This window comes from Tenrec ecaudatus, chromosome 1, assembly GCF_050624435.1.
Source record: "Tenrec ecaudatus isolate mTenEca1 chromosome 1, mTenEca1.hap1, whole genome shotgun sequence".
NCBI lineage: Eukaryota > Metazoa > Chordata > Mammalia > Afrosoricida > Tenrecidae > Tenrec > Tenrec ecaudatus.
The window spans coordinates 124,629,295-124,647,321 of record NC_134530.1 but is presented as its reverse complement, the minus strand read 5'-3'; the positions used below and the strand labels follow the sequence as shown (position 1 = coordinate 124,647,321).

Genomic DNA, 18,027 nt, shown 5'->3' with positions numbered 1-18,027 from the left:
CCAGCAGAGTATTTTGAGTTGCACGGCATTCTTGCTCCCATCCTGCCAGGCTCACATCACTTGACAGGAGTGTGTGGGAGGGAGGGTGGTACTGGTACTTTATAGTATTTGCTCCATTGTGGCTTATCAATCACGATGTAATAAGCTACTGGAGTCTCACCTCACACCTGGTGACATGTGTGTGGGCACAAGGAGGTGGTGGTGCTGTGAGGAGAGAGGAGCCTTATCTGTTATTTACCTGGAGGGGGGTTCACTGAATGTCAGTGGGATAGAGCCTACCAATTATGATTTTTAACACAATTTTATTTGAAGTACTTAAGAGTTTACAGACATAAAACCTTTGTTTTAAGTGTACAAATAAAATTATTTTAAAAAAATTGTTTTTTAAAATCAATCACAAAAATCCAAATTCTGTTTTAAACATGTTTTGCTTCGTAGGAAGATCTTGTGTGTCCTAGTTCAGAAAGTCCCCATGCAGCCATGGATCTGAGAGCTGCTTCAAAGATGTACACCTTTAAGCTGCCTATCAATGGATGCACGCCGCACGTGAGCGCCAGAGCTGGCTTCTGTCATGGAGCATGGTTTAAGTGGAATGCTCTGTAGCATACATCTTCTTCATTTTTTAAAATAGCTAACATGCTTGTAGGAATCACCCAGGAAAAATAAGAGATCATTATATTTTCCCAAATATTCTTTCAAGCTTCAACTTTCATTTTCAAATAAATCAATATACTCTCTCTTGTAGCTAGGGACACAGGGCTTATTCCTTGTTGAAATACTGATTTTTCTCCATCTGAGGTATCACTCTCTGCAATTAGAAGCTGGGGGATAAGAGTTTGAAATCTAAGGAGGCCAAGCTTGTTCTTGGAACAAAGCTGGTTATCAGTCGCCACCAGACCCTCCTCAGAACCACCCTTCCAGAAACGGTGAATGGAAGTTCATCCTCTCTTCTCTCATCATGGATTCCACCTGGAAAGTGAGAAAATGCAGTTAAGTAAAAACACCTAAATACTTTACCAGTTACAGTGAACACTGGGTTTGTCTCCCCAACATCCACTCCATTCTGTCCTATTACACTGCTATCACGGTTTTGGTAGAATCGACCCAGCTCCAAATCCAGCCTGAGAGCTCTGACTTGATTGGTCTTTATTACAGGGAAATCCCATTCTCGTGCCCCTCTCCTTGTCAAACTGCCTGGATGATTTCTCAGCATTCTCGTGTCTAATCAGGGTGAGGGTCAAGACCCTTGCCAGGATAGTATAAATTGGGAGGCAGTTATAGAACCAATTCCTTATACAGGGACGCACTGCTCAACATCCAGGAATGCAGCCTATGAAGCAGAGATTGTATGAACACCATTGTATGAAACCTTATGGGAGCCAGCTCTGGCTGCCCTTGTTGCTGCTGCTTGTCAGCACCTCTGCTGCAGGAGCTACTGGGGGAATGGGCTCTGGAAACAGCAGAGGTCAGAGGGCCGCTGCAGACACAGACCCAGAGGAAGCAAGTGAGGAGGGCGTGGAACATGTTCAACCCCGTCCTGTCTACTGCTCTGCCGCCTGAGTAGCAGGAATAGGCCTGCACTGAGCTCCCCGCTGGCCTGCTTATCAACAACCATGCCCAGCTCTGTCTCACCTGCCTGTATGCGGCTCGTGGTCCAATGCTGTAAGAGTATGGCCTCGGCGTCTTTCACCATTTGGGTAAAAAAATAAATAAAAGGAGAATTGTCTGCCCTACACAAAGACCTTATGGGGTCATGGTTTTAGAAGGTGGGTTCTGAAAGTTCGTGGAAAAGTATAATAATGAAAAGATAATGACATTTTCCAGTGAACCTTCTGAAGTCCATTCGATTCGTATATACAGTCAGACACTGTCTGCATGGATGTTAGGTGACAGTGTATTTTACTTTCTAGTAAGCGCAATAAAATGGTGCCATTCTTTCTCACTTCTCTTTCTCAAATATTTACAGATTTCCTTTTAGAATTTTCCATAAAAATGCAAAATAAAACAAATCAATATGCTACAATAGATACCAAGTATGCTCTGGGAAGGACAATGGGATGGAATGGAAGCAGAAGCAAAGGGGGAATTTTCCTTTTTTTAAAAAACATTTTATTGGGGACTCGTACAACTCTTATCACAACCCATCCATCCATCCATCGTGTCGAGCACATTTGTACATTTGTTGCCATCATCATTCTCAAAACATCTGCTTTCTAACTGAGCCCTTGGTATCAGCTCCTCATTTTCTTCCTCCCTCTCCCCCTCCCCCATGAACCCTTGATAATTTATAAATTATTATTATTTTGTCATATCTTACACTATCTGACATTTCCCTTTACCCACTTTTCTGTTGTCTATCCCCTACGGAGGAGGTTATATGTACATCCTTGTAATTCGTTCCCCCTTCCCACTCCAACCTCCCTCCACTCTCCTGGTACCACCACTCTCAGCACAGGTCCTGAAGGGATCATCTGTCCTAGATTCCCTTTTCCCAGTTCCTATCTGTACCAGTGTACATCCTCTGCTCTAGCCAGATTTGTTTTTTTTTTCTTTTTATTTATTTTAATTTTTTTTATTTTAACAATTTATTGGGGTCATACAATTCTTTTCACAGTTCATACATATACATACATCAATTGTATAAAGCACATCCATACATTCCCTGCCCCAATCATTCTCAAGGCATTTGCTCTCCACTTAAGCCCCTTGCATCAGGTCCTCTTTTTTTTTTCCCCTCCCTCCCCTTTCCCCCCTCCCTCATGTGCCCTTGGTAATTTATACATCGTTATTTTGTCATATCTTACCCTATCCGGAGTCTCCCTTCCCCCCTTCTCTGCTGTCCCTCTCCCAGGGAAGAGGTCACATGTGGATCCTTGTAATCAGTTCCCCCTTTCCAACCCACTCACCCTCCACTCTCCCAGCATCGTCCCTCACACCCTTGGTCTTGAAGGTATCATCCACCCTGGATTCCCTGTGCCTCCAGCCCCCATATGTACCAGTGTACAGCCTCTGTCCTATCCAGTCCTGCAAGGTAGAATTCGGATCATGGTAGTTGGGGGCAGGAAGCATCCAGGATCTGGGGGAAAGCTGTGTTCTTCATTGGTACTACCTCGCACCCTGACTGACCCATCTCCTCTCCTAAACCCCTCTATGAGGGGATCTCCATTGGCCAACACTTGGGCCTTGGGTCTCCACTCTGCACTTCCCCCTTCATTTAATATGGTATATATATACATATACACACACATACACATATTCTTTTTTTTTTGCATGATGCCTTATACCTGGTCCCTTGGGCACCTCGTGATCGCACTGGTTTAAAAAATTTTCAACAACAAAAATTCGCACAGGCAACAAATGAAAAACAAAGCAAAGTAAAACACAACCCAACTCACCACTCTTATTAACAGCTTGTTCTAAAAAGGATGGTTAGACTTTCAAGGTCTTCATTCTTTAAATGTAATTCTTCAAGCAAGGCGGCTATGAACTGTGCGAACAGCACGTTCTCTTCAGATTGCTTCCGAATACCAAGACTCGGGGCCAGTCTGAAACAGCAGAAACAAGAAATGCCACAGAAGAAATGAGCGAACATCTGCCACATGGGAAGGGCAAAAGGAATACAGCCTTTGCCTCGCTAAAGGAATCTGTGAAGATTACCAGGTCTCTCTGACTTAAGCAACCTCCACAGAGAGAGGACTTTACAAAGAACAAAAGAAATCCCAGGAGAACGTTTACAGACTAAAGTCTGAATCTACATAAGTTCTCTGGCATCCCAGCAAAGGATAACTGAAACCCCTCTGCAGTCTCTCCAGCAGCAGGAGGGGCAGTGGAGGAGAGTTCCGCTGCAGCTGGCAGGTGTGAGTCCGGCAAACAGCCTTCTGGGGACGTTTGGGTTATACCACCTGAAAAAGGCAATCTTTCGAAAAATGTTAAACATTTTCATTTTGTAAAACATCTTCCTAGGTAATTGATGTGGGAGTGCTGGTGGCATAGTGGTGGCGTGTTGGGCTAAGACCTGAAAGGTGAGAAGTGTGAGGTTCTGCGGGGTGAAGACAGGGCTTTCTACGCCTGCAAACAGGCTCAGTCTCAGAAGCTCCCAGAGCAGTTAGTTCTACCCTGCCCTATTGATCCGCATCGACTCCATGGCAGTGAGGTGGGTTTTTTGGTGAGTCAATACAAATTCCATAAAGGACAATGCTTTTTATTTGAAGCATCTCCAGTAAATACTCCCAAGGAGTGATTAAAGCAATCTTAGGAGGAGTTTTTACTGAAATGTGATCAGTAACCATGGTATTTCAAAACCGAGTGACACCTAATCCGAAAGATGAGACACTGTTCGTTTTCACCGCTTTTCTAGCGAGCAGCTTCACAGAGTCATGGTGAGTTCCACTGGAGAGCTTTTAATAGGAACTTTCTTTCTGGCCCAGATCATCTTACCATTTTCACAGAGCATTTTCAGATGTCTATTTAACTTTAGTCATCACCAGCGGACACACAAAATCTGAATAAAACGACTGATTTAAATCAATGTCGTGGCATGGTGCCCCAACAGACTGGACTGGAAAATGCTCCTAAGGGTCAGCAAACGATCCTTGAACGAACTACAAGCTTTTCTTTTGTGAAGTGTTTTGTTTTGTTCTATGTCAGTGGTTTATTTTTGTTTTTTGTTGTCTGGTTGTATACTGTTGCTTTGTTTTCCTCTGTCTTGTTTTCGTGCATGTTAGTGTCTCCACAGGTCTGTCTGAATAGGACAGGCTGGATGAACTATCTGGAGGAAAAACAATGGGACCAACAGTTCTGGGAGGACCTGGGATGGGGGAGGGGGTGGGGGTAAGGAAGTGGTGTTAACAAACACAGGGACAAGGGAACAACATGGGACCCAAAATGGTAGTGAGGGGAGAGTGGCAGGCCTGGTGGGGAATGATCAAGGGTAAGGTAACGTAAAGAAGAGGTATAGCTGTAGCCCAGGTGGTGACGGAGCATGGTAGTGGGGCAGGAGGAAAGTCAAGGGAGATGGAGGAAGGAGCTGGGAGTCAAGTGGCATTTATGGAGGTCTAGACAAAGATATGTACATGCAAATATATATATGAGGATGGGGAAATAGATCTATGTGTCTATATTTATAGGTTAATTATTAAGGTGGCGGAAGGACCTTGGGCCTCTACTCAAACACTCCCTCAATGCATGAATACTTTCTTTTATTAAATTTGCACTCTATGATGCTCAGTCTCCCGATATAACTGCTGAAGCCAAAGCGGGTGAACAAGTAAATGTGGTGAAGAAAGCTGATGGTGCCCGGCTATCAAAAGAGATAGTAACTGGGGTCTTAAAGGCTTGAAGATAAACAAGCGGCCATCTAGCTCAGAAGCAACAAAGCCCACACAGGAAGAACCTGTGTGATAGCGTGGTCCCAAAGGGATCAGTTATCAGGAATCAAAGAACAAAAAATCATATCATTGGCTGCACACCTCCATGATACGATCGCCAAAGACAAACGGGTACATAAGCAAATGTGGCGAAGAAAGCTGATGGTGCCCGGCTATCAAAAGAGATAGTGTCTGGGGTCTTAAAGGCTTGAAGGTGAACAAGTGGTCATCTAGCTCAGAAGCAATAAGGCCCACATGGAAGAAGCACACCAGCCTGTGCGATCACGAGGTGCCAAAGGGACCAGGTATAAGGCATCATGCAAAAAATATATACATATATGTGTGTGTGTATATATGTATATGTGTGTATATATATATGTGTGTGTGTGTGTATATATATATATATACACACACGCACCTCACAGTGAATGAAGGGGTAAGTGCAGAGTGGAGACCCGAGGCCCAAGTGTCGACCACTGGAGATCCCCTCACAGAGGGGTTTAGGAGAGGAGACGGGTCAGTCAGGGTGCGATGTAGTACCGATGAAGAACACAGCTTTCCCCTAGATCCTGGATGCTTCCTCCCCCCCAACTACCATGATCCAAATTCTACCTTGCAGGACTGGATAGGGCACAGATTGTACTCTAGTGCATATGGGAGCTGAAGGCACAGGGAATCCAGGGTGGACGATACCTTCAGGACCAGGGGTGTGAGGGGCGATGCTGGGAGAGTGGAGGGTGAGTGGGTTGGAAATGGGGAACTGATTACAAGGATCCACATGTGACCTCCTCCCTGGGAGAGGGACGGCAGAGAATGGGGGGGAAGGGAGACTCCGGATAGGGCAAGATATGACAAAATAACAATCTGTGGATTATTAAGGGCTCATGAGGGAGGGGGGAGCGGGAAGGGAGGGGGGGAAAAAGAGGACCTGATGCGGAGGGCTTAAGTGGAGAGCAAATGCCTTGAGAGTGATTAGGGCAAAGAATGTACGGATGTGCTTTATACAACTGATGTATGTATATGTATGGATTGTGATAAGAGTTGTATGAGCCCCTAATAAAATGTAAAAAAAGAAAAGAAAAAGAAAATGATTAGGGCAAAGAATGTACAGATGTGCTTTATACAATTGATGTATGTATATGTGTGGCTTGTGATAAGAGTTGTATGAGTCCCTAATAAAATATTTAAAAACAAACAAACAAACAAAAAAATCAATGTCGCACAAGAAATCTGAGGAGCGTATTTGGCAGTCGTGATCATGGGATAGGAAACATTATTTTCTTAGGCAGCAATTTCTTCTTTGCTTCCTCATATTGCACAGAGAGCCGATGTCAAAGGAAAACGTGGCCAGAATAGTGCTAAGCTGGCCAGGACTTACAGGGGAGGTAGCAACCTCTCTTTATCAATGAGAAAGCCACATAATTCTGCTTCTCTCATTTCTTCACAGTCAGGTGGATGGAGGACCAAGTTCATGAGGTTTGCCTGCCGGTATTCCCCAAATGTCGTTCACACTGGGAGAGAGAACACACCACCTAAGCCTTCCAACGCCACAGATTCTCTGAGATGCTGGCAAAAGACTACTAACAAAATCATGAATTCTTCCCAGCTGGGGAAGGAGACTGTGCAGGAGACCCAGCCAGGCTTAGTACTTATGTGGATCTGGGCCGTCATGGTCAGTGTTTCCCGAGCTATCTTCCTACAGAGTAAGTGGGATTTGCACCAGGGTTACATAGCGGTTAGGCATTGGGGTGGGACCAGAGTAAGTGGAATTTGGAAGTCAACTCTTGCCTTTTCCCACACGTAGGTGACGCTATTTTGATTATTAGGTTGCTACTTCCCCACAATCAGACTGAAGATAATGGAAATGAGATCGCATTGGCTAAAATAAAAACAAGAAGCCTAGAGCAGGCAGGTCAGATGTCAATTCCATAGAGCCAAGCCTTTGTGAATTTAAATTGCCCCTGTTTAATCCATCCAAAATTTAACAGCACAATAGACTAGTATTTGATTCAAATATGAAAATAAAAACCCCACCCAGACCTTCTCAGACAAGTAGATTCTGACGCCTAGTGACCCTAAATGACACAGAACTGCTCTGTGGGTTTTGGAGGCTGTAAATCTTTACAGAAGCAGCCTCAGCTTTCTCTTTTGGAGTGCCTGGAGGGCTTGAACCACTGATCTTGTGGTTAGCAGTCCAGAGCTCAACCCACTATGCCACTGGGGTGTGTTATATGGAAATAAGGCTGTTTTCCACAGGGAATCCAGGACAGATAAATCTCTTAGGACTAATAATGAGAGTAGTGAAACCAGGAGGGGAAGGAGGAGGTGGGAGAGAAAAGGAGAGCCAATCACAAGGATCTATATATAACCCCCTCCCCTGGGGGACGGACAACAAAAAAGTGGGTGAAGGGAGACATCAATCAGTATAAGACATGAAAAAATAATAGCAATTTATAATGATCAAGGGTTTGTGAGGAAGGGAGGGTGGGAGAGGGAGGGGAAAAATGAGGAGCTGATACCAAGAGCTCAAGTAGAAAGCAAATGTTTCGAGACTGATGATGGCACAAATGTGCTTGACACAGTGGATGGATGTATGGATTGTGATATGAGCTGTATCAGTCCCCAATAAAATGATGAAAAAATAAAAGGTTGCTTTCAATTACCTCTCAAAGTGCCATGCAAACCAACCTACTGCCATTGAATTGATCCCAGCCCATAGCTTCCCTATAGGACAGTAGTTCTCTACCTTCCTCATGCCGCGGCTCTTTAATAAAGTTCCTCAGGTTGTGGTGACCCAACCATAAAGTTATTTTTGTTGCTACTCCATAACTGTAATTTTGCTACTGTTATGAATCGGTCAACCCCTCTGAAAGGGTCATTCAACCCCCAAAGGGGTCGCGACCCACAGGTAGAGAGCTGCTGCTGTAGGACAAGGTAGAACTGCTACTGAAGAGTTTCCAAGGCTGTAAATCTCTACGGGAGCAGAGAGCCTCATCTCTGTCGTGCAGAGTCGCTGGTGGGTTTGAATCATCCTCCTTGTGGTTAACAGTTTCACGCTTACCCCCCAGCACCACCATGGCTCCTTTCAAGTGCCATTAAGACCGAGTGGGCGGTACATAAAGGAACAAGTATAGTGAAAAGCCTTACCCAAGGCAGCCCACAGAGAACCATTTCTAGTTTTGCACACTTAGGTTTTCTTTCTTAATGTCAATTGCTGGATTTCCAATCATTTTTTTGTAGCGTAACCTCCAAATTAGAAATCAGTTTTGATTACTCTACTTCTCTCTGTGTGCCCGTATGTATGTGAGACCAGGGATGTGAGGCTGAGAACTAGTCTGTAAAAGAGGCCCCCTTTTACTGCACTGGTCTGAAAACTTTAGGGACAGTAACATTTCTCTAGCAAACCTGTAAGGCTAAACAACTCTATAAATTAATAACCTCATTACAAGATGTGATTAAATTTACATACATTTTTGTCCAAAAAGTAGAAACCTTAGCAAGGGGGAATACAAGGCAGTGTAGGCATATAGCCAATCATCAACATTCTTTTCTTATTGAGCTCAGACCTGCTGTCCAAAGCCTGAACACATTTCGGAGCAGTTACATCAGTTGTTTTGAGCTGGCTCCTGAGCAGAAACCTGTGTACCCCAACCCATGCCAGCCCGGGGGGGCGCTGCCTTTGCATGTTGTACATGCCACACTCTAAGCTGACCTCAGCCTGTACGGCCCAAGTGTCAGGGGAGCTGTTCTCCAAAGCTTTAGGGTCTGTCTATAAACGAGGATAGTAACACTGAAGTACGAGAAGAGGTTACGGTTGTAAAATTCAAATGGGATCCCGCAGGTGGATAGGTCTTTTATTCATTGTGATAACTACAGTATCAACTGACACTATGTACTTGTGTGCTCATTTATTGTACATTTGTCTTTACCTTTAATCCTTGTAATGATTTTGTGGGTCACAGCAATGCCCCCTATTTATAGATAAGGAAATAGAGGCACAGAAAATTGAGGGTCACAGATGGTAAGCGGCAGAGCAGGGTTTTGAGCGGAGGCAAGGGGTCACAAGCAGCCCGGGCTCTGAGACGGTATGCCGACTTTCCATGTTTGCAGGCTGTTGAGCACTCGATTACGCTTCATCCTTACCTGCCACACTAATGTCTATGTAGTCTTCAAGGAGTCCACAGAAGGAACAGAAGGCCTTATGTTTGTTTTTGAGAACGAGAAGACTACAAATGTAAAGTGGTGAAGTGGCTGGTAGGCAGGAGGAAGGCTGATAGAGAAATTTTGAGTCTGCTGGAAGACAGCAATATCAGTCTGGGGACGTGGAGCCCGGAGCAGCAAGTGCGCAAGCAGATAGGTCGCAATCCTCAGGCTTCTGGACCGGGACTTCCCGACTATTCCTAACACTTGAGAGCTAAGTGCTGTCGCATAACTACACCCCTGGAAAGTTAGCCAGCCAGGCGTCTTTTATCCTTATTCATTCCACACACACAATTATTTCTCAGCTGAGGAGACTTTCTTCCCCGCCTCTCTAACAAAGACTGGAACAACTACAGAAATATCTAATATTAACTATCTCAGAGTTTCAAGTCTCCTTCAATCCTATTTGGAATAAGATCCGGTATGAAAGTTTACTATATGTATAATAGTTTACTAAATGTATACTAATAGATCCTATTACCTGTAAAAATAAAAAAATCAAGAGATCACAGTAGAGTGTCACGTAAAAGTATACTTTCTCTTTAAAATGATCCTTTCTAGAAACCAGAGTCAGAAACTTGTTTCTGAAACATGAAAAGTTATAAAATCAAAATGATAACTATGTCAAGAAAGCTGCTGAACACACGAGATCTCCCACCCAGGGTCACTGAGTGGATTCAGACTCACACTGACCCTATATAGAGTTTGAGGCTGTCAACCTTCACAGGAGCAAGCCTCATCTTTCTCCCAAGTAATGGCCGGTGGTTTTGAACCACTGACCTAGTGGTTAGCAGTCTGCTTACCCAACAGATTTAGTGTGTTATCATTTTTTTGAATGATTAATTCAAGCGAATTGTAGTTACTTCTATCTCCAAAGTAACTTACACTTAAATTACATAGGATTATATGTAATCTTTCATGTTTTCCGGATTCCATGTCTTATCTTCTTTAGCATGTTTTATTACTTAACATTAAGTAAGTACCTGCCCACTCTGCTTGTCTGACTGACATAACGGGTATTTTCTGAGTTTCTCTATTTTGCTTTCACAGCAACAGGCATCTGTGCTCTACTTACCAGGTGGCCCAGATAAATCCAGGCACCAGTTTAGCATGATTTCGGTCAAAGATAAGCACTGGTTGTAGCTTTGCTCTGAGAGGCTACTGAGAAATGGCTGGATTTCTTCTTAGGGTCCCCGCTGCTAGAACAGTTAGCTCATGTGCAGGTGTCACTGGCTGGCTGGGGTGTGAAGATCAATCTGGTGCCCATGGCAGTGCACTGAGCGTGGAGAAAGGGTTTTACAGAGAGTCTGCCTTTGGCAGACTTTTTACATAGGATGGAAAGTACTTGGGGGGCTTATCAATTATAGGGTGCTGAGCAACACAGTCCCTACCAATAGATAAATGAACAAACACTCAGGACTGGAACGGTTCTTTTCAGTCAAGGTGGCACGCCTGAAAGCTGGTGGATGTGCCCCCTCCCGAGGCGACTCTGCGGCACTGGGTTTCCTGGAGCACTATTTCCTTCCCACGATACGCCACGCTTCTGTGACCCCCCCTTCCCCGGTTCTTTACACCATGGCGGAATTTTCTTTTTCTATCAGCCCATCAATGAAAGGGTTTTAAATTGACCTTTTTCTTATTTCCATTATATTCGATTTCATGGCTTTGACTATGAAATCACTAACTTTTCTCCTGAGAATTCCCCGCGGGCCCCTGGATATCTAACAGGTTCCTCAAATACTTTATGCTCAAACCTGAATTTTCTAACCACATGTCCATTAAGACTTTCTGACAGCAGAACCTCAGCCATCTTGGACTTTTAGCCCTTGATGTTCTCTGTCCTAGCGCACTCGCCAAGTCCTGCTGATGTGCAGTTAAGGTGCCTCCAGAATCTGCTGAGATACTTTCCCACACTCCATTTCTTATGAATCACATTTCCATTTCAAGCCTTCTTCATAGACCTGATCCTATTGCTCCCGTCCACCCATGTATTCATTCGCTCAATAAACTGGCAAACGATTACAGAACCCTTCTGAACAGAAATCGCCGATTCCCGTATGAGCACTGCTCACTGTACGGGAACAAATCTAGCACACCACCTGTTTCTGCGGAGGGAGTTGTACTGAAACACTGCCGAGAATCTGGCGGCTGTGCATTCCAGCAGCAAGGTTGAGGCACTGCGACGACTGCTGTTGGCGGCGGCCACGTTGGGCTCTGACTCATGGAGACCCTCCATGTTTCACCATAGAACGGTCAGAGCTAAACCTACACAATTCCTGAAATACGACATCGTACAGCTAGGACTTTGATTGTTGTGAATACATATCAAATGTAACTAGGATCTCCTAAAAAGCAAATATTATGCTCATCAAAAAGGAGCCCTGTGGTTTGTCCTATCAGGTCACTATGAGTTTAAATGGACCGAACGGAAGTGAGTTTTGTGTTTCTATGGTAAATTCTATAATATATACAATATTGCAACAACAGTTACTAACAAGCAAAAAATATGAGTGGTTACATAGATAGATGGGTATGCTACAGGTATACGGGAGTATATGTATAACACATGCTTTATGTGCTGCATAGATATTCATTTATACACTAAAGCACATAGGGGATGCAGTTGGGGGCATTTCCTAGACCTATGTGAACACTTAGTGGAATTGAATTGATGGAGTTTGAAGGCTCAGGACTATTTGGTGAGTAGGTCTTCTTTATTAGCTATTACCTTCTTATCTGAGGCTTTAAAAGCTTGTACACTGCCATCCAGATACAGTTACAAGTCTCTATGAAGGAAAACAAACATTCCTAGGGTGAAAGGAGTCCTTGGCAATCTAATTACGCAGTGATTTGGGTTCCTTTATTCAAGACTGTTAATAAACTAATAGACAACTTCTAAGATCTTAACGACGGGACATTTTACACTTGTTCATATAGTATCCCCTACCTGTCTTCCAGTTCGTTGTACTGTTAGCTCGTGCATAGCTAGGACGATCAAAGCAATGGTATTTCAAATACCAGCAGGGTCACCATGGTAGTCCGATTTTAGAATAGGGTAGATGATGGAGGAGACTTTGAGATCTACTTTCAAAAATCCTTGTGAGGATGACGCTGGGCCACACAACAATGCACTCTGTTATGTGTAAAGTCGTTAAAAGTTGGAGTTGAGTGAATGACATCTAACAATAACAACATGTGTAGAATATGGTTATGGTTAATAAAAATTATTTCGAGGACAATGCTTATCATGGATAATACTCCCACATAACCTTTTTCTTCGTAAGACTTTTTAGCTCCTAAAGCTATACATGTTTTGGGAAAGAGTCCTCAGTTAAAGTCTAGTCCTTTTACTTTTGATCTTTTCTCAGAGGTGTCACATGACCAACCCTTATTCAGATTGGTAGTCTTCTCCATACTGTTCCAGCTTTTCAGGCTTCCTCAAAGGTAGTGCTCAGAATAAGAATTGTGTCTAGATTCATGACTTCAAAAGGTAGAAGAACATACTTTTCACTCCACAGAAAAAAAATCATGAAATGCAATCTTTCACTTCTAAGTTATCTTTGAAGCACAACTTCAAACTTATCAAACATCCTTTTCCCTCCCTTTGTTAAACTGACTCCCCAGTCCCCTCCCTTCCTTTAATCCTTTATCTATTAATTATGATATGCTAATTGCTTATCGGTTTGATCTTTTGATTAGAGAATAACCCCTACCCATTATGCACTGGTGGGGACTCAATCTTCTGTGCTAGTTCTGCGACTTCTGATAGTGTCTGTCAGGGAAAATATTACTAACTTGGCCCAAGTAACCCCTTCTTCTTCAATTAAAATCAGCAATACCCACATATTTAATATGTACCCTCTGTGGAGGAAATGCCTTTAAAACCATTAGCACAAAATATGATTAGCAGTAAGTAAAAACAAAAGAATTTTTATCCTTTATTTTGTTTCCTTCAAATGTTTTAAAATTTGAATAAAAGTAACACTAAAAGGACATATGCTACAGAATATGAATTGAAAGAAAGCTACATAATAAAAACTCCCAAGTACAAATTACAAACAAGAAATGAAAGCACTCATGCAAACGTCACTGATTCAAATCTCAACTCTGGAAAGACAGACAGCCTTCTATTCCTCGTCCTTTACCAGATGGCACGTGGCATGACAACAAAGCACAGAGCCATTGTCAAGCTGGATCTTGTTGATAAGCCCTTTATGTAGCTGACTGCTCCACATATGCTGTACATCAAAAGGAGAGAATGCACGTCAGGTTGAAACAAGTCTCTCCGATTTGCTATGACTGAGCTATCAAACAGCATCTGGTAACAGGAATGAGTAGCCAGCAGCGTTCCAGAGTTGGGGCATGACAAGAAGAACAATAAAAAAAAACAATAAAAAAATTCAGAGTTGCTAATTTACAAACCCTCATTCCCAAGGACTTAGAGCTGTTCAGACTCACAGTAAGGCTTGGAAGTACCTATAGTTTTGTGAGTCACTTGTTTGTATCTTATCAACAGAGAGAGTGAAATAAAGAGTTAAAGTTTGGCTCCCTGAGCAAGAGGTGTAAAATAACCAGTGAAATTCTGTTATCCATATTCTACACAGACAGTAGGGGTGAGATGGGGTCAGGGTGGGGGGGGGGGAGAGATCTTTTCCTGGGTCTTTTTAAGTGGAATTCCTAACAGGTGCAAGTATTTCTTATTTAGCCTTACTATTAGTGTAAGAAAAGGCACACTGGTAGTCCTGTGGGTTAGATATTGGGCTGCTAACCACAGGGTCTGTCGTTCAAACCCACTACACTTGGGAGGAAAATGAGGCTGTTTGCCCCTGTAAAGATTTATGGTCTTGGAAACCCTATAAAAGGTCACTCTGAGGGAATGTATGGATGTGCTTTATACAATTGATGTATATATATGTGTGTGGACTGTGATAAGAGTTGTATGAGCCCCTAATAAAATGTTTAAAAAAAAAAGTCACTCTGAGTCAGAATTAACTGGCTAGCAATGGATTTGGGTTTTTTGAGTAGGAGTTGGTTCAACTGTTTCAAAATAAGGCATATGTACATAATATGAAAGGACAAGTAACCCAGAGAACACAGTACTACAAGAAAAGTCAGTAACGAACTGGAATTTTAAATGGTCTTTCCATTCTGGTCCTTATTATCATATTTATTAGCATTTTTGAACCAGTGGGGAAAATACACGGTAGATCCTAGAATAATGTATGTCACATCAAGGTCTGAATGATCATCATTCCTTCCTTCCTAATTATGCCTGACCCACAGTCATGGTATTTTGGGTCTCCTCATAGGCACGTGACTAAGGAAGACCACAGGAGAACTGATGCATGTGAAGAACGGAGCAGGTGAAGAGTACTAGAAGTACCACAGCCTGCCAGCGGAACACACACCTGTCTGGGAAGAAGTGTAATCAGAATGCTCCCTAGATGCAAGGAGGGTGAGACTCTCACGTCCTCTGGGCATGTTATCAGGAGAGACCAGTCCCTGGAAATGGACATCATGCCTGCCAAAGTAGAAGGGCAGGAAAAAGGAGGAAGGCCCTCACCGAGACGGTCTGACACAGTGACAAGGCTGGGGGGACAGCACAGTGCGGGGGTGCTTCCTTCTGTCGCACTGGGCTCGCTGGGAGCTGGAACGCACTTGACAGGCTCCCGACAACATCGACACTGGCCCATACACTTCTTAACCCGGTCCTCCCAACTGAGCAGCAGGGGAGGCTCTCACCCTCTCTCAGCGTGAATTTCTGAAGTGCTTAGTACTGATTTCTAAACTCAGGCTCCTTAGCAGGCTATTGCAAAATCACACAGAATGATACTCACTCCTCATACACACCATCATCTTCTCCCCCCGGCCCCCCAGTACTTTTTATTGGGGGCTCTTACAGCTCTTATCACAAGCCATACAATAATCCCGTGTGTCAAGCACTTTTGCATATACGCCACCATCATCCTTTTCAAAGCACTCTCTTCCCACTCGAGCCCGTCACACCCTAATCTTCAGGAGAGAAAAGTTATGAGAACAGCTAGGTGAACAAATGTCACCAGAAACATCATTCTCTATGGTTTAGGGTCAGAGGAAGAGACAGGATGTGAAAACCACACACTTTTCTGTACCTATCAGATTTGATAAATTACTGGGTTCATACAGAGTTCTGCTGCAGTGGGGAAACTTGTTCTGCTGATTACCAAGCATAAAGGTGGGGAGGTGCAGAGACTACTGAAAGATAACACTGGGCTTAGGAGATTTTTTTTTCCTTTTTCTTTTCACATTTCCTCTCCTGTCCCCCAGAGAAAGAGATGGTAGAGGAGTATTTCTGTTAATCATGAAGACTGCCATCCTCAGCATGTACACACCATGTGCTTGTCACTTTACCAATGAACACAGAACTCTCACCATCCCTGACTCTGGGGCTTATAGTCACACGGACGCTAGCATGAAACACCGTTACTAAAAGTGGCCTGGGTAAGTGAAGAATCGAAAATATGAGATTTAAAAATGAGGGTTAAGCCAGTTAATTTCTTAAGTGTGATTTAGTCTCCATTTATCCAGATAGTTTTAGTAGTGCCAACACCAGAGGTTTTGGAGCTGCCAAAGGATTTATCCAGGAGCACACTGGTTAAGGAGAGTCCTTTCTGACAAAAGTATCCTGCTTATTAATTAAGTTCCATCACTTTTTCTTCCTGTGGGTCAGGTAACATTTGCCATATTACTCCCAGTATTATTTTTTCCCTACAAAATGAGCTGGGAGATTTTCCCAGCTTCTCCACATGAACAAGTGCAAAGACAAAGGATTAAGCCACATTCCCCCCCTCAGTAGAACCATACACCCAAAACTGAAACCAAGGAGAGCCATGACCAGTAACAACAGGGGTCAAAATGTCATCTATTTTCAGAAATTTGAGGGCTCACACAAGCCTGAGGCATTTTGCAGGAGGCCCCTCTGATACTAAAAGAAACATTCTGGTATTCTTTCCAAATAAATTTCATCTGTATAATCTGAGCTGCTATCTAAGTTATTAGAATTTACTATTTAATAATTCTTTCCCCCTCTTGCTTGTCTCTTACTGGGGATAAGGCAGAAGAAGATTCAACACAGTCACTTTGCGTCTGTAGAAAGATTTGGTTCCTCAGTGGCTCCTGGCTTCCTCCCCAGGATAACATAACAGCCACATGGATGCAGGGAAAGGACCAAAAAAAAGAGTCTCCCCTTTCTATCAACTGACAAGGGTGTGTCCTTTTTGGGCACTTTCCTAGCTGTCGCTGCTGCTGTTGTTTTTAAGGAATGAGTGAACAAGGTTTTAGAACTCACAAGGAAACGAATGTTGAGCAGTCAAAGATAAGCCTGGCTTTCTACATGGGAGCCAAGGAGGGTTTCCGTCTTGGAGAATTTCAGCTCCTTCCCAGTTGTTCTCCCAGTGGCAGGATCCCAAGCATTGAGTCAAACATAAGCAGCACAGAAATTTCCAAATTTATGAGAAAGAAAACCTAACCACCTTTCTTTTTTTAAAAAAATGAGATTAACGTGTCTTCGGCCTTTCTGTGAAGCTGCAGCAAATGCTCCCCTGTGAGGCTCAGGAGACTTTCTTAAGGTCACCTAGTCAGTCAGAGACGAGCAAATAACCCCGAAGTACTCCCACGAGTCTGCACTCCTAACCACTAGACCACACAAGCTCACGTCTGATTCATTGTAAGAAGTGCGTAGATCTTATGATTTCAAAAGCCTCTTTGCAATATGCTTTTAATAATTTGTAAAAGGTGTCATTGCAAAACAAAGCATGCTAATGAAAACCGACAATTTTATTGCTTCTATTTTGTGTTTTCCCTTGTGAGAGCTGAGAGGTAACTTCCAACCTCATGACTCAATAAAGACTTTAGGGGGAAAAAGCTAAGCTTTTTTCTAGTAGACATAATCTAGTAGTTCTAGTAGACAGAACCAAACCAATTGACTTAGGATTTCTCTACTTCCCACACCAGTGAGCACAGGAGTCAGACAGTGGTTCTCCATGCTGCCTGTACAAATCAGAATCATTTGGGCAACTTCTGTTCAGGCTCTTCGCCAGCCCAATGAATCAAAGTCTTTGAATCAATCAGTGGTATTTTTAAAGATTCCTACATGGGTCTATCGTACAGTCATTGTTGAGAAATGATGTAGAGGAGATCCTGTTAATTTTGAATAGACTACTATTGTGTAGTTCTGATCACTTGTGATATTTCCAACTACATTATTGGAAGAAACGGAACTAAAAGGATTCCTTTCCATAAGGTACCAAAGGAGACTGTGGCATGGCCTATAAGAGCTGTCATCTCTAGGAGTCATACCAAACTCAACACACAAACTCACTGCCCCGGAGTTGGTCTGACTCATCGCAACCCTGTTGGACAGGGGAAAACTGCTCTAGGGGTTTCTGAGACTGACTGGCAAGGGGAGTAGAAAGCTCTGTCT

At 43.3% G+C, this 18,027-nt stretch overlaps 1 protein-coding gene across 2 annotated transcripts in view; it reads right to left on the bottom strand.

The window, feature by feature from the left end:
* Positions 1–210: 210 nt before the first annotated feature.
* The window catches only part of RPAP2 (RNA polymerase II associated protein 2), a 98,730-nt gene continuing 80,913 nt past the window's right edge, over positions 211–18,027 (bottom strand). Inside the window, exons 11-12 of one of the 2 annotated variants that reach the window (XM_075558412.1) lie at positions 3,396–3,545; positions 211–969 (exon numbers count right to left, since the gene is read on the bottom strand). In XM_075558412.1, the coding sequence (XP_075414527.1) occupies positions 3,404–3,545 (142 nt within the window). In that variant the 3' untranslated portion in view covers positions 211–969; positions 3,396–3,403. The remainder of the gene's footprint in view (positions 970–3,395; positions 3,546–18,027) is intronic. The other variant, XM_075558404.1, reaches the window with a different exon arrangement.